Source organism: Kwoniella pini, chromosome 1 (genome assembly GCF_000512605.2).
Source record: "Kwoniella pini CBS 10737 chromosome 1, complete sequence".
In the NCBI taxonomy this organism is placed as follows: Eukaryota; Fungi; Basidiomycota; class Tremellomycetes; order Tremellales; family Cryptococcaceae; genus Kwoniella; species Kwoniella pini.
The window spans coordinates 532263-545595 of NC_091716.1; the positions used below are offsets into that span (position 1 = coordinate 532263).

The 13333-nt window shown below is 41.5% G+C and overlaps 6 protein-coding genes across 6 annotated transcripts; 3 read left to right on the plus strand and 3 right to left on the minus strand.

Moving 5' to 3' along the window:
* Positions 1-542: 542 nt before the first annotated feature.
* Positions 543-1876, minus strand: I206_100208 (uncharacterized protein; the record flags this gene model as incomplete). Its single annotated transcript, XM_019152891.1, has 5 exons — positions 543-716; positions 810-1109; positions 1168-1458; positions 1530-1607; positions 1664-1876. The coding sequence occupies 5 exons, from the start codon at positions 1874-1876 to the stop codon at positions 543-545; spliced, it is 1056 nt and encodes a 351-aa protein (XP_019015029.1).
* A 548-nt stretch (positions 1877-2424) lies between these two features.
* I206_100209 (uncharacterized protein) lies at positions 2425-2897 on the plus strand (the record flags this gene model as incomplete). The annotated part of the gene is made up of 3 exons (XM_019152890.1): positions 2425-2484; positions 2587-2631; positions 2784-2897. 3 exons carry the CDS (start codon positions 2425-2427, stop codon positions 2895-2897), a joined length of 219 nt encoding a protein of 72 aa, XP_019015028.1.
* An 823-nt stretch (positions 2898-3720) lies between these two features.
* On the plus strand, positions 3721-6072 carry I206_100210 (heat shock protein HSS1; the record flags this gene model as incomplete). The annotated part of the gene is made up of 5 exons (XM_019152889.1): positions 3721-3747; positions 3816-4124; positions 4189-5417; positions 5490-5547; positions 5758-6072. 5 exons carry the CDS (start codon positions 3721-3723, stop codon positions 6070-6072), a joined length of 1938 nt encoding a protein of 645 aa, XP_019015027.1.
* Positions 6073-6593: 521 nt separating this feature from the next.
* Positions 6594-8647, minus strand: I206_100211 (uncharacterized protein; the record flags this gene model as incomplete). Its single annotated transcript, XM_019152888.1, has 12 exons — positions 6594-6653; positions 6708-6776; positions 6832-7091; positions 7159-7354; positions 7405-7522; positions 7683-7817; positions 7874-7926; positions 7991-8069; positions 8173-8254; positions 8429-8480; positions 8542-8554; positions 8622-8647. The coding sequence occupies 12 exons, from the start codon at positions 8645-8647 to the stop codon at positions 6594-6596; spliced, it is 1143 nt and encodes a 380-aa protein (XP_019015026.1).
* A 732-nt stretch (positions 8648-9379) lies between these two features.
* On the plus strand, positions 9380-9686 carry I206_100212 (uncharacterized protein; the record flags this gene model as incomplete). Its single annotated transcript, XM_019152887.1, has 2 exons — positions 9380-9503; positions 9568-9686. 2 exons carry the CDS (start codon positions 9380-9382, stop codon positions 9684-9686), a joined length of 243 nt encoding a protein of 80 aa, XP_019015025.1.
* Positions 9687-9848: 162 nt separating this feature from the next.
* I206_100213 (uncharacterized protein) lies at positions 9849-12871 on the minus strand (the record flags this gene model as incomplete). The annotated part of the gene is made up of 5 exons (XM_070202155.1): positions 9849-10035; positions 10096-10233; positions 10288-11802; positions 11855-12067; positions 12120-12871. The coding sequence occupies 5 exons, from the start codon at positions 12869-12871 to the stop codon at positions 9849-9851; spliced, it is 2805 nt and encodes a 934-aa protein (XP_070058256.1).
* Positions 12872-13333: the final 462 nt, after the last annotated feature.

A 13333-nucleotide genomic window follows, 5' to 3' on the forward strand; every position in this document is an offset into this window, starting at 1 on the left:
TCAAAGCGGTATACACCCTAACTTACCCGAATTATGAAAAAGTGAAGTGGCACTAATCATTTTGGGAATAACCAATAAAATCAATCATATTACTGAATTATCAAAATCCAACCATTACTCAATCCATTCATCAAATACTATTTCATTCGTTATTAAACATCGGCCGATATACTCTTTATACATACTTTTCAAAATCGTCCCACGATGTACAACTCGGTCCATGACCAATCGTATCATGCGATTTTGTAGATGCATAAAACCATATTGGCAGATAATGTGATGTATAATGCCATGAAATATACATGTGTATCATCAAACTATGAATGGGTATATGGAGATGACATTTCTAGTCGTTGTATATGTAATGATTTCGATGAGCTGTGATAATGATCAAAAAGGTTGATTTGTCAAGCCGAAAGGCCTACATGTGAATTTATTTGTTATATTTGTATTCTAATAATCTATGAACAAAGTCCATACATGCTGTATCGCAACGTCATCCACCTAAATCGCCCGGAAAGTCTATAATCCCTCGATCTGGATTATTGCTTCTTACCAGTGCCAATTTTGATTTGCTCGATTTTATTAGGTCCGCCCATCAAAACGAGTCTTTCAGCCTCGAGACCTTCTTGAGTAGCTCTTTCATTCTCTTCAGCCTCGATCTTGGCTCTTTGAGAAGCCTTGGCATTTGCAAGTCTTTGCTTGTAGGCGTGGTACTATGAGCGGTAGTGTTTATCAGCATTGTAATCTGGATGTACAGGGTAATTGACGTGGACGATTAAACGACTGGTTGTGAAGTTGATACTCACTTTGGAATCAGTACCAAGAGTAAAATCCCACCATCTAAAAGAAGTAGAGAAACAATTTGTAAAAGCCATATGATGATAATCGTGATGATCGGCACCAGCCCAGAAAGGAATGATATGTCTTAAAGACCAAGGGAAATCATATCCGGAATGAGCATCTATAGCTTGCCATAATCGAAGGGTGATCCAAATGTATACAGTCAAAATGTGTAAATCTTTTCTAAAAAGACAGTAAAGGAATGGTCCGGAAATGGTACCTTGAGCTAAAATTAAAACTTCAAGAGGATGTGCGTATTCAGCAGCCTGTGAAGAGTGTAGGTATTAGCTACTTATACCCCCTGCGATGGAATTAGGTACTTACCAATCCGATGGGAGCAGAAAATTCATGATGTAATTTATGGATATTTTTGTAAAGTGGTCCATAGTGTAAACCTCTATGAGCCCAATAATGGAACATATCTTCAAATACGAAAAAGAAAGCGATTTGAGCAGCCATAAGACCAATAGAAGAGAAGGGAACTTCATAAGTTGCCATACCGAAATAACAACAAATAGGGTGGAAAGCGTAAATTAATGGTAATTCGCAAGTGAAATGAGTAAGAAGTACAACTTTTGTACATTTCCAAATTTGTTCTTTAGTGATGTGTTTATCCTGAAAAATGCAACGAGAATAAATCAGTTTCAATACGAATAAAAGCTTGAAAATTTAAAAAAATTACTTACAGGTTGTAATTTCCATTGATTAAAGTAAGGTATAGCATCGATAATTAACCATGGTATAGCTCTTCCGAAGTAAACGATCTGACAATGATTGTCAACCACCGAACAAAGATTAGGAACAACGAAAAACTACTCACTTCATGAAGTAGAAAACTCATTAATCCAGTGGCAAGAACAGGATTACCAATCCAAATATAATAACTTGCCCAATTTCTCTCTAACCAATTCAAAGATTCTAAATTAACATCACCATAAAGAGCATTTTGAGTTTGAGTAGAATTCATAGTAACGAATTGATCCGCTACGACCGGAGCGTATTTCTGTAAGAAATCCATAGCAACTGCTGACATGTTGATAAGTCCCCCTTAATGGCGTTTTATCGATTCAAAATAGGAAGAAAAGAACGTAGAAGATCAAAGGGAGGGATGAATAGCTTGACCTATGAGATCTGAGTGTGACAAGAAGAGGAGAAAAAAAAGAATGAAATGAAGACTATTAGATTATATAGTCTTGAGTCGGATTGAATCGGATGATTTAACCTTTTGAAAAAGATCGTATCAGACAACGAATATACAAAGGCAAACGAACGCGATGATCGTAATTATTTTGTTACCTGAAATCATTTTTTATTTTTACTTTTCAGCGGTCTACTATGCACTTTGCGAGGTTTTCAGGGACAACGCACAAAGTGGTACGATCGGGTACGTATACATTTGTTTACATATTATTATTATTGAATCAAGACCACGTGTAAATACCCAAAAATAAAAGAATCCGTTAAGATACATGACCTCCACAAATCCAAGTTTCATTATAAACAAGACGCGACAGAACGCGATACATTACAGCTAGTTCATTGCATATCATTGATTAAAAACTGCAAGAGTCGTCAAATATCATGGAAAATCCTCATGAAGCAGAACAAGCTGTATTGCTTGAGAGAATAATAAAAAATGTGGTGAGTATTCAAAGGAACTCTTTTCCTTAGAAGGTGTACGAGTTGGCGGAGATTTACGGACGACATGATGTTGATGAGCTGATTTGTCGCATTGTGTTTCAGGATAAATGTAATGAAGCGATTATGGAGATGAACCATTGTATAAAAGTGGGTCGATCAATGTCGTTGTACTTTGACTGTCATTCTGACGACTCATCGATGTGCAATGGTCCATACTGTCTATGAAATAACCCACAATATGTCTTGGGATATCTGTTCTGATGATGTAATCAATCCTTGCTAATTCGCTGATAAAACAGGAGTTCCTCGATTCCTCAGCTAATGTACATGTCGCTGCTCAACTATTCGCCAATTACTCTCGAAACGTTTCGTATAATCTTGAAGCGGTCAAGAAGATGCCTAAACCTGTATAGAGGTCTTTATAAAGTATAGATGCTATCGCCTGAAGACCTAAATGGAGTTTAGCATGGGATACCATGTAGAATAGCATATGTTGTATTTGACACCTATATCCGGGTATGTATCATATATATCACTGAGTAGTTTGCGCTCCCATGGGAGTTTACCGGTGTATAACGGCACACCCCGAGGTTTGAGATTCCCGACCTCATGCCCCTTCATAGTATCATGTTGAGATCTAGCATCGTGCTCGACTCTCACCCCCCTTGAGAACGACGAGCCTTTCGATTAAGCTACTCGTGAGTCGTCTCATCAAGTGCCATTGAAGAGACGGGTGCAGATCACGTGATCTCGAGCCTCAACTTGTTCCATTTGCTTGACACGGTTTTTTACCGCGTGCAAAAGGATTGGCGAATGTCCTGAACAGTCAGATGCACAAATCCGCGGACTAACGGGATTGAGAGGGGGCTCATTCTTATATAGACTACCAAAATAAAGATTGTGTAAACCTTGGTTTGAGGTCGTCATATCACGTGGTTTATTTATTCAGTATTATGTTTCTTTCTGGATGATTCCATGATGGAATTTCCTAGTATTGTATGGTGCACACTGGTCGAATCCAGTCCATTCCAACGAATACTATCCACTTTGACTCCCCTAGGTGTATCACTCACATACTTAAAACTCTTATTTTTATCTTTCTTCTTTTTTACTCCTTTCTTTTCTTCAGATTATATTATTCACTTGAAGTGATCAAAAACATTAAACGAAACATTACATTGTATTCACCTTTTCTCCTTTTCTCTTTTAAACACATAGAATAAACAATTAATCAAAATGGTAAAAGCTGTCGGTATTGATTTGGTAAGTTGATTCTTTCTTTGTGACACATCTTCGTTGAGAGGTTTGCCGCTGACTTGCCTCTCCTATAGGGAACCACCTACTCTTGTGTCGCTGTTTGGCAAAATGATCGAGTTGAAATCATCGCCAACGACCAAGGTAACAGAACCACCCCATCTTACGTCGCTTTCAACGACTCTGAAAGATTAATCGGTGATGCCGCCAAGAACCAAGTCGCCATGAACCCATACAACACTGTCTTCGATGCTAAGCGATTAATCGGTCGAAAATTCGCTGATGCCGAAGTTCAAGCCGATATGAAACACTGGCCATTCAAAGTCATTGACAGAGCCGGTAAACCAATCGTTCAAGTTGAATACCGAGGTGAAGAGAAGACCTTCGTGAGTAATTCTCTCTCTTTGCTAAACTCCGAACATTACGCTGACTTTCTTATCCCTCATATAGTCCCCAGAAGAAATCTCATCCATGATCTTGATCAAGATGAAGGAAACCGCAGAGGCCTACCTCGGTGGAACAGTCTCCAAAGCCGTAGTCACCGTCCCTGCCTACTTCAACGACTCTCAACGACAAGCCACCAAAGATGCCGGTACCATTGCTGGTCTTGACGTTCTCCGAATCATCAACGAACCTACCGCCGCCGCTATCGCTTACGGTCTCGACAAGAAGAGCGAAGGTGAGAAGAACGTCTTGATCTTCGATCTTGGTGGTGGTACATTCGATGTATCTCTCTTAACCATTGAAGAAGGTATCTTTGAAGTTAAAGCCACTGCCGGTGATACTCACTTGGGTGGTGAAGATTTCGATAACCGATTGGTAAACCACTTCGTCCAAGAGTTCAAGAGAAAGAACAAGAAGGATCTTTCTTCCAACGCTAGAGCTCTCCGAAGACTCCGAACTGCTTGTGAAAGAGCTAAGAGAACCCTTTCATCTGCTGCTCAGACTTCCATCGAAATCGACTCTCTCTTCGACGGTATCGACTTCTACACTTCCATCACTAGAGCTAGATTCGAAGAACTCTGTCAAGATCTTTTCAGATCCACCATGGACCCAGTAGAGAAAGTTCTCCGAGATTCCAAGATTGACAAATCTTCAGTTCACGAGATCGTACTTGTCGGTGGTTCTACCCGAATTCCTAAAATTCAAAAACTCGTTTCCGACATGTTCTCAGGTCGAGAACCTAACAGATCTATCAACCCAGATGAAGCCGTCGCTTACGGTGCCGCCGTTCAAGCTGCTATCCTTACTGGTGATACTTCAGAAGCTACTCAAGATCTTTTGTTATTGGATGTTGCCCCATTGTCCATGGGTATCGAAACCGCCGGTGGTATCATGACTCCATTGATCAAGAGAAACACCACTGTCCCAACCAAGAAATCCGAAGTCTTCTCAACTTACTCCGATAACCAACCTGGTGTACTTATTCAAGTATACGAAGGTGAAAGAGCCAAGACCAAGGACTGTAACTTGCTTGGTAAATTCGAACTTGCCGGTATCCCACCTGCTCCTCGAGGTGTTCCTCAAATCGAAGTTTCCTTCGATGTTGATGCCAATGGTATCTTGAACGTTAACGCTGCCGACAAGACAACTGGTAAATCTTCCAAGATCACCATCACCAACGATAAGGGACGATTGTCAAAGGAGGAGATTGAACGAATGTTGGCTGAGGCTGAGAAGTGAGTAATCTTTTTTAACATCTGTTTTTTCATAAGTTGACTTCGTGCTGACCCTTCCCTTTCCAATTTAAGGTATGCAAATGAGGATGCTGAGGTCGCAGCGAAAGTGACAGCGAAGAACGGTCTGGAGGTGAGTTCATGCATTTCTGTATCGTCGCGGACAGTGAGACGTTGAGGAGGATGTCAAAGACGTCGCGGAACGATGTTTTGGTGACCTGAAAGCCAGTTTGGTTAAAGTGCCACTTCATTGGCCGCGCGTCGGCGATGTCCGCCTGGGTTTCCAAACTCCATGTCTCGTCGAGGTTTTGTTCATCTGCTGATAATTGTGCTGTCTTTGCAGTCATATGCCTTCTCCCTCAAACAAACACTTACCGAAAACGGTGACAAATTCGAGGCTGCTGATAAAGAATCCCTCACTGCCAAGGTTGATGAAATCATCGCTGCTCTTGACACCATGGAATCTGCTTCCAAGGACGAGATCGAACAACACCAAAAAGACCTCGAAGCCGTTGCCAACCCAATCATGCAACGATTCTATGGTTCTCAAGGTGGTGCTCCCGGTGGTGCTCCTGGAGCTGCTCCAGGTGGCTTCCCAGGTGCTGGTGGTGCCGGAGCTGCCCACGAAGATGGTCCTTCCGTTGAGGAAGTTGACTAAGCTTAGTTTGGTAGTGAAAAGTCAGTTGTAGGAAGAAGTAACCAATAAAATAATACAAAATGGCTATGATGTAGCTTAGAGTTCGCTTTCATATCATTTTTTCCATGATTCTTAATTTTACATTTTAATCTGTATATGCATCGTTTCGACACAATTACTTAGTTTCAGATAGCGATATTCAGTTCTCAGTATTGTACTGTACAACCTGCTCCTGAATCCACTTTGACTATGACCCTTAGCATTAGCATTGGATTCATCAACACATGCTTCATACTAATCTGTTCAAACGTTATCAGCCAGAGAGATAGCCCTGTTGATCGCAAGCTCATGAGGAAAGCATAATTTTCTTGCATCGAGAAGTTCATTAAGCATGATATATACGTCAAGGTGAACATTTTAGGACATAAGAAGGTATGATATATATATGTTTTGTCAAAATGTCGAAATGGGGAAGGGGTATAAGAGACAGAACACTCCTTTTGCGAGTTAGGTATTTGAAGATCTGGCTAGCTTCTATCTTCTTATCTTCTACCGACAGTACCGCCTTGTCTATGATAAGCAGCTACTTGATCCAATTCAGCCTGCATATGGGAGATCAGCCCAACTTTCGACAAATTTGGGACAATTTCGCTCACCTCCAAAGCTTTGATTGCGGTATGAGCTTGCTCCAAATCCTTGTTGAGTCGATCTCTTTCGGCGATGAGCTATAACATATCACTGTCAGCTACTTCTCTACCTGGAAGGCCGTGATCAGCTGACATGTTGCTCCCACTGTCTAAATCTAGACTCTTCCAACTTGACTTGTTCAGTGAATCTCTTTCTGAGCATTTCCTCTTCTTCACGGTATTTAGGGTTATCCAATTTCCTGACTTTAGGTTCACCGAATTTGCGAGTCTCCATTTGAGCCAATCGGTACGCCTCGTAGTGATTCTCTTCGGTGGAAGTGATCAGATCGAGCATGTAAGATCTGATCAAGAGTGATCGAAGTTTCTTGAAGTCGCAGTGGTCTTCGTTTTCGACTAGAGAGCAGAATAATAAGCACAAACGTTGGCAGGTGGTTAAGTTCGAATCCGAATCTTCACGTACCTTCGGCTACACCCCAAAGATACTCTCTGCCCTTGACAACCCTCCCATCTGGAGTCGTGACGTCTTGCGTACTACCGATGATAGAGAATGGCATGACAGATTGCATGATTCTAGCGTGCTCGGATACGGTCTCGTCCTCAGGGTCGATGGGTGGTGCGTAAACTTTAATGCCTTGAGCAGCAACCACTTCCCGGATCTAAGAGATGATTCAGCTCAGATCGATACTCGTGTTATAACTGGACTTACAATGGTCTTGAAATTCAGCAGATCCTCCGGCACCATTGTATCGGCTTTCGCGATGACAGGGATCAAGTTCACTCGAGTACCCAGTCGCTTCATGATCTCGACATCAAGGGGTTTCAGCCTAAGCAAAATTATCGTGAGCTACTGCACAAAGCTGAATATGCTGTCGAGAACATGGGTATAGTCGAGCAACTCTAGAACTGTAGCAGTACAACAGGTCCGAGGAGCGGGGTTTCATAGGATCGATGAGGGGTTATATGGGAAATTGAAGGTTTACTCACGTTGTGCCCGTTGGCTTGACAAAGTACAGACAAGCGTGAATCCGCAAATCCTGCTTTTCCTTTCTGTGTGGTTGTTGTTCCTGTCGCATGTAAGACTCATGTTGGTCATCAATGAAGTCAATGATGGGTGTCCAGCTAGTAAGGAAGTCAATCAGCTGATACTTCAGATTGGTAGTCGAACTTCAGCTAACCTATCTCGATTGTTAACATAGTCACCAAAACCGGGCGTGTCAACGACAGTCAACTGGGTGTATGAGATAAGCTTGTTGTCCTGGCTTTTCCCATCCGTAAACGCATATTCAGCTTACCTTGATATTGAACCCCCTTTCTTCCAAGTCAGCTTTAAGAATTTCAATTTCAGTGGTCTTATCTAGTTGTTTCGCAAATCTGTAGTCCATGCAATCCCATGATCAGCTGAAGCTCGTCCGAGTTCGTGGAAAAGTTGATTATGGAGTCTTGGAGTGAGCGTGAATTGTCTATCTAAACTCACCGTTGACGATAATTCCTTGGAGCACATATTTCGGTCGCGAATAAGGTATTAATCAAGGTTGTTTTTCCCAATCCAGATTCACCTGTGGTCGACACGTAAGGTGAGCTGAGCAAACAAATGGCCATACACGAGGACTGCTCCATCTAGCATTTTATTTCTATAATCCTGTTCAAATTTCCGCAGTTCTAATCAAAGGAGTACTTCCTCAAATAGACCACTTGTTTTCTCTCGTACCAAGTAGATGAAGATGACCTACCAACGACCATAATGGTAAAATGAGCACCATGTTGAGAAGTTATCTTATGCCTCTATAGTATATAATTTGTCAGCTTAGATAAACGAGTGAATCCAATCGAGTAGCTGACTGACCTGATTCGGCAAACTATCATTAAAATCACAATCCGTCAACTCTTCTATATTGACAAAGGGAAGCGATTGCTTGAACTCACTTAGCAATACCAATACCGTCCGACATCGTGCTTCTTCCACCTGTATCAGTGGATGTACCGGTGGATTTCAAGCGAGAAAGTAGGATATTATATCGATACAAGAGATGTTGAAGATAGTAAAGAGAATAATTAGTTTGAATTGGATTGATAGTTGAATGTTGAAGGAGATCCAAGCTGTAACACGGTGCCCCTTGCTAAACATAGCGTGTCAACTTAAGTCGCGTGGTATATAACGTAATATATCATTCGATGAAAAGTGGCAGACCTACAAGTTTCGTATAGAATGAGTATCTTTGTCTTCCAATGCAAAAATTACAATGCAAGAGGAAGGAAGGCAAATAGCGTATAGCCTCACTACGATAAGGTGAGAGTTTAGAGTGATAAGAGGCTGCCTCACGATGTGACCTTCTAACATTATAACTCAAGTGCCTTCTAATGCTCGTACACCTTTCAATGAGGCAATTGTGGAGTCTATAATTTTCTTCTAATGCCGTCATGCCTTCTAATCCAATCACTAATTTATCTCTCTTCTAAGAGGTATTCAAGGGAGCTGAGCACTTTCCTAGATATCTGAGTATATTCGTGCATTATTGCACATATTCAGCTCTGTCAACATATCGGAACTTGACATCGAATGGAACGTTATTGTAGCAGAAATCGCTAGATGTAAGTATAAATAGCTACGAGAGGTTACCAGATCAAGCTTAATCTCATGTTATAATCGTACAATCACCAATTAAATTGACAATATCGATACAATGCCTGATATTAATTCATTAAGTGATTCCACCAATACTACTGATACAACAAACACCAATTCATCAAGCTCGCAAACTCCCGGAAGGGATGTGAACAATCAGAATAGAGCGGTCAGCGATTCTGGTAAGTTATAAACGAATGCTAGGGTAGTACATACCATATGTTCTTGATATTGACCCGTAACAAGACTACATGCGACCTAGTAGACCCGCTCCTCCGCCTCCTAGCCAGTCAGATCGATCATCCAGCAATGGTACAGCTCAGACTAATGGAGCTAATTCAAACACTGGGAGTAGTAGAAGATAGTTCTAATAGGGAATGCTCTTCACATAATGATGGATACCGTATGACTTTACTTTGACATATGCATGATAGTCGACTCAATCTATATGCTACAAATGACTAATATTTTCAATATACACAAGAGACTAAGCGTTCATTCGCGAATCACTTTATGCGATCAACAGCCTAATTACATCCTTCAAAACACCAATCTAACATGACACTCTTCTGATCCATACTACTTCTTCCAACTTCAATTCCGAAATTACCATTAGGTATAACCCATTTCTGCTTTACGACATCCCATATACTAATATCATATTTTGATAATTCGAATTGAACATTTTTGGTTTCAGCAGGAGCGAGTTGGACACTGTCACATGTCACATAAGTCAAGTCTAAGCCTCCTTGGAAAAGTGGACGACAAGCTTACCGATTAAAATCTCTTAATACTTTTGGTGGTTCTCCCGCCTCAGGTGGATAAGCCAAATACAATTGAGGTATATCACATCCGAATACATCGCCTGTATTCGTCACATCTACCGATATTGTCCATCGAGTTTTGTGTAATCTAGGCGAATAAAATGAGTTAGAAAGGAATTTAAGAAATCTGATATGGACTTACGATTCTTTCGCAAAAGATCCTAATTTGCCAGTACTATTGGTTCTCGTCGATCCAGAGCTGGTACCGATTGCAGTGTTATTGGAATGATAGGTCGACTTCTCCTCCAATATATCATCATCTTCACCTTGTAGGTCCCTCTCGTTCCAAGCCTCATTATCCCACATATCTAATCCATTATATTCGAAAGTCGTGTAACTAAGTCCATAACCAAATTCGTAACGCGGCGTGACATTTTTACTTAAGAAATGTCTATAATCTATATTCAATTCTTCCTTGTACTCTACAACTGGATGTTCAGGTATATTCGTATCTACATAAACTAATTCCGCTGGGTAATCTTCTAATTTCTTAGCAATTGTATATGGTAATCTACCTGAAGGGTTATACCATCCATAAAGTACGTCAACTAAAGAATTACCCGATTCTTGACCTGGAAGTCCTGCCCATAGCACAGCAGTAACATTTGGATGATCTATCCAATCTTCCATATCTATCGGACCAACTGAATGAACAATCACAACGGTATTGTTATTTACACTAGCCACGGCTTGTACTAATTCACTTCCATTATGCCATGCTGAAATGTTATTCCTATCACCTTCATTCCCATCCACTGTAATGTACCCTTCACCAGAATCGCTATTGATTCCAACTAGAGCGACGTCATACCCGGTTGCCCAGTATTTAGCAGAATCAACATCGAAATCGTTAAACCACCAGTCCAAGGTAGTACCGTCTTTTCTAGCTTGATGAGCGATAGCCTGAAGTGGATCAACGAGATATGGGAAATTACATGTTCCTGATCCCCAACCCATCGCTAAAGTCCCTTCATCTCCTCCACGATCAGAATAACCATTCGGACCTTTGTATGATGGACCGAGATCTGACCCGATAAGAGTCATCTTCCGAGGCGATTTCAAAGGCAAGGTATTGTTAATGTTCTTCAAAAGTACCGTCGATGCCGCGCCGATATGCTGGATGACTTTCCAATGTTCATCTCTTACGTCAACATGGGAATTATTCGCTTCGGCTAGAGGTCGAGCAGAATCAAAATTGACTTCGGAATAACCTTGATCTTGACCTAGAAGAAAGTAAGCCGCCATAATCCTTTGAGCCATATCATCTAGTCTGTCAATCGGTACACTTCCATTGTTGATCGATTCGGTTAAATTCAAACCCCAGTAAGATGTGAGCGATTTTTGCTCGATATCACCTGGCATAGTCATATCTAACCCAGAATTGGCAGAAAGTACACCAGAATGTTGAGCGTTCCAATCCGACATGACATAGCCTCTAAACCCAAAATCTTCCTTGAGTATACCGTTGAGCATTTCTGAATTTTGACAAGCCCAAGAACCATTTACGAGGTTGTAAGAGCACATGACGGATGCTACGTCTGCTTGAACGGCTTTCAAGAATGGATGAGAGTAGATCTCTCTCATTGTTCGATCGGTAAATTGAGAGTCCGACGTGGTCCTATTCCTTTCCTGCTCGTTTCCTATATAATGCTTAACTCTGATTTGGTGGTCAGCCTAGCCGGTCGAGACACGATATAACGAATACTTACGTCGCTTGTACACCTGCATCCTGTATGCCCCAAACAGTCATTTGGGTTGCCCAGCCAGATAAGTATGGATCACCTCCAAAACCTTCCCAATTTCTGCCTCCAGCCGGAACTCGATACATATTAGTCATAGGTCCTAGAGCTATGTGAGCGCCTTTACCCTTGAATTCTTGGCCCATCGCAAATCCACGGGCATACATGAGGTCTTTGTCGAAGCTGCAGCGAAATCTCAGCATTGTAATGTAAACCTTTGAAAATCGCAACTCACGTGGAAGCGACATTGACTCCGGCAGGGAAAGCAGAGTTGTAATCGGTCAATCTTATACCTAAAGGGCTATCCATCAAGCATAGTCCACTGAAATTCCTCGAAGGTATAGGAGCGATATTACCAAGGCATCTACCTTGTTCCCATCCCATTCCAGTGGTAAGAAGCACTTTTTCTTCGATAGTCCAATTTGAAAGATACCGAGAAGCCTTCTTGTGAGCTTCATTCCATTTGGAAGAAGGGTTATAGTAGCTCCGATTGATCGGTGCAGAGACGGGATTGGAGATGTATGTGAGGTTCAAAGGGGGATAATAGGTAGTGGCGTTGCCGGATGGGCCTTTCGAAGGGGCGGAAGATGTGGAGCTGGCTATTGGAGCGACGGAAGTTGAAGTGGAGTTTGCGCCAGAAAAAGTTGAAGTGTTCAAAGCTATAGATGAAGTGATAGCGCTGTCGCTATGAGTCGTAGTGGATGGTATATTAGCATGGTCGTTCGAAGTTGAAGCCGAAGCTAGTGAAATCAAATTGGTAGAATTCGATAAATCTTGTCGCTCCGCGAAATGGCCGATGGTGTAAGGCACTCCTAAGCCAAGTAGTAGGAGTATCGTACTAGCGCCAAGCATGATGAGGAATTTTGGTCTGAATCTCGAGCACGTAAAGGCAAGGTTACGAGATCGAGCTGAGCGAGGAGTTGAAGATTGAAGCGAAGGTGAAAATGGAGACGGAGGGATAGGTTGATATCTATAAGATGATGGCATGATTAGCTTATTCAAGGAAGTATATGCGTTTTGAATGATGAGTGGTATAAAGTTGATGGAAGATGATCATTATCTTCAGAAGGACGACTAAAATTGAGAGGCGACAAACACGTTACAACATACTCACTCTCAGTCTCCTGTGACGAATCTAAGCTCTCTTCCTTTGATCCTTTTCAGGCAAAACCATGCGATGCGAAGTCGGAAAATTCCTCGAAAGGATAATGTAGTATTGATTCGACTCGAAATCAGCGTGGCCAAGAGCTTTGAGTAGCCACCAAATCAAAGCTGACCAATTCAATGAATAGGTTAAATCAATCACCAGTAATGTCGAACTGGGAAGACTCACATCAATATGAGATAATTATAAAATCACTTGATCATACGTCCTATCCTCTCTATATGATACAACACATCGCTAATACTAGCTTATCCAGAGAGCGACAAAAGGACTCAAAAACTATT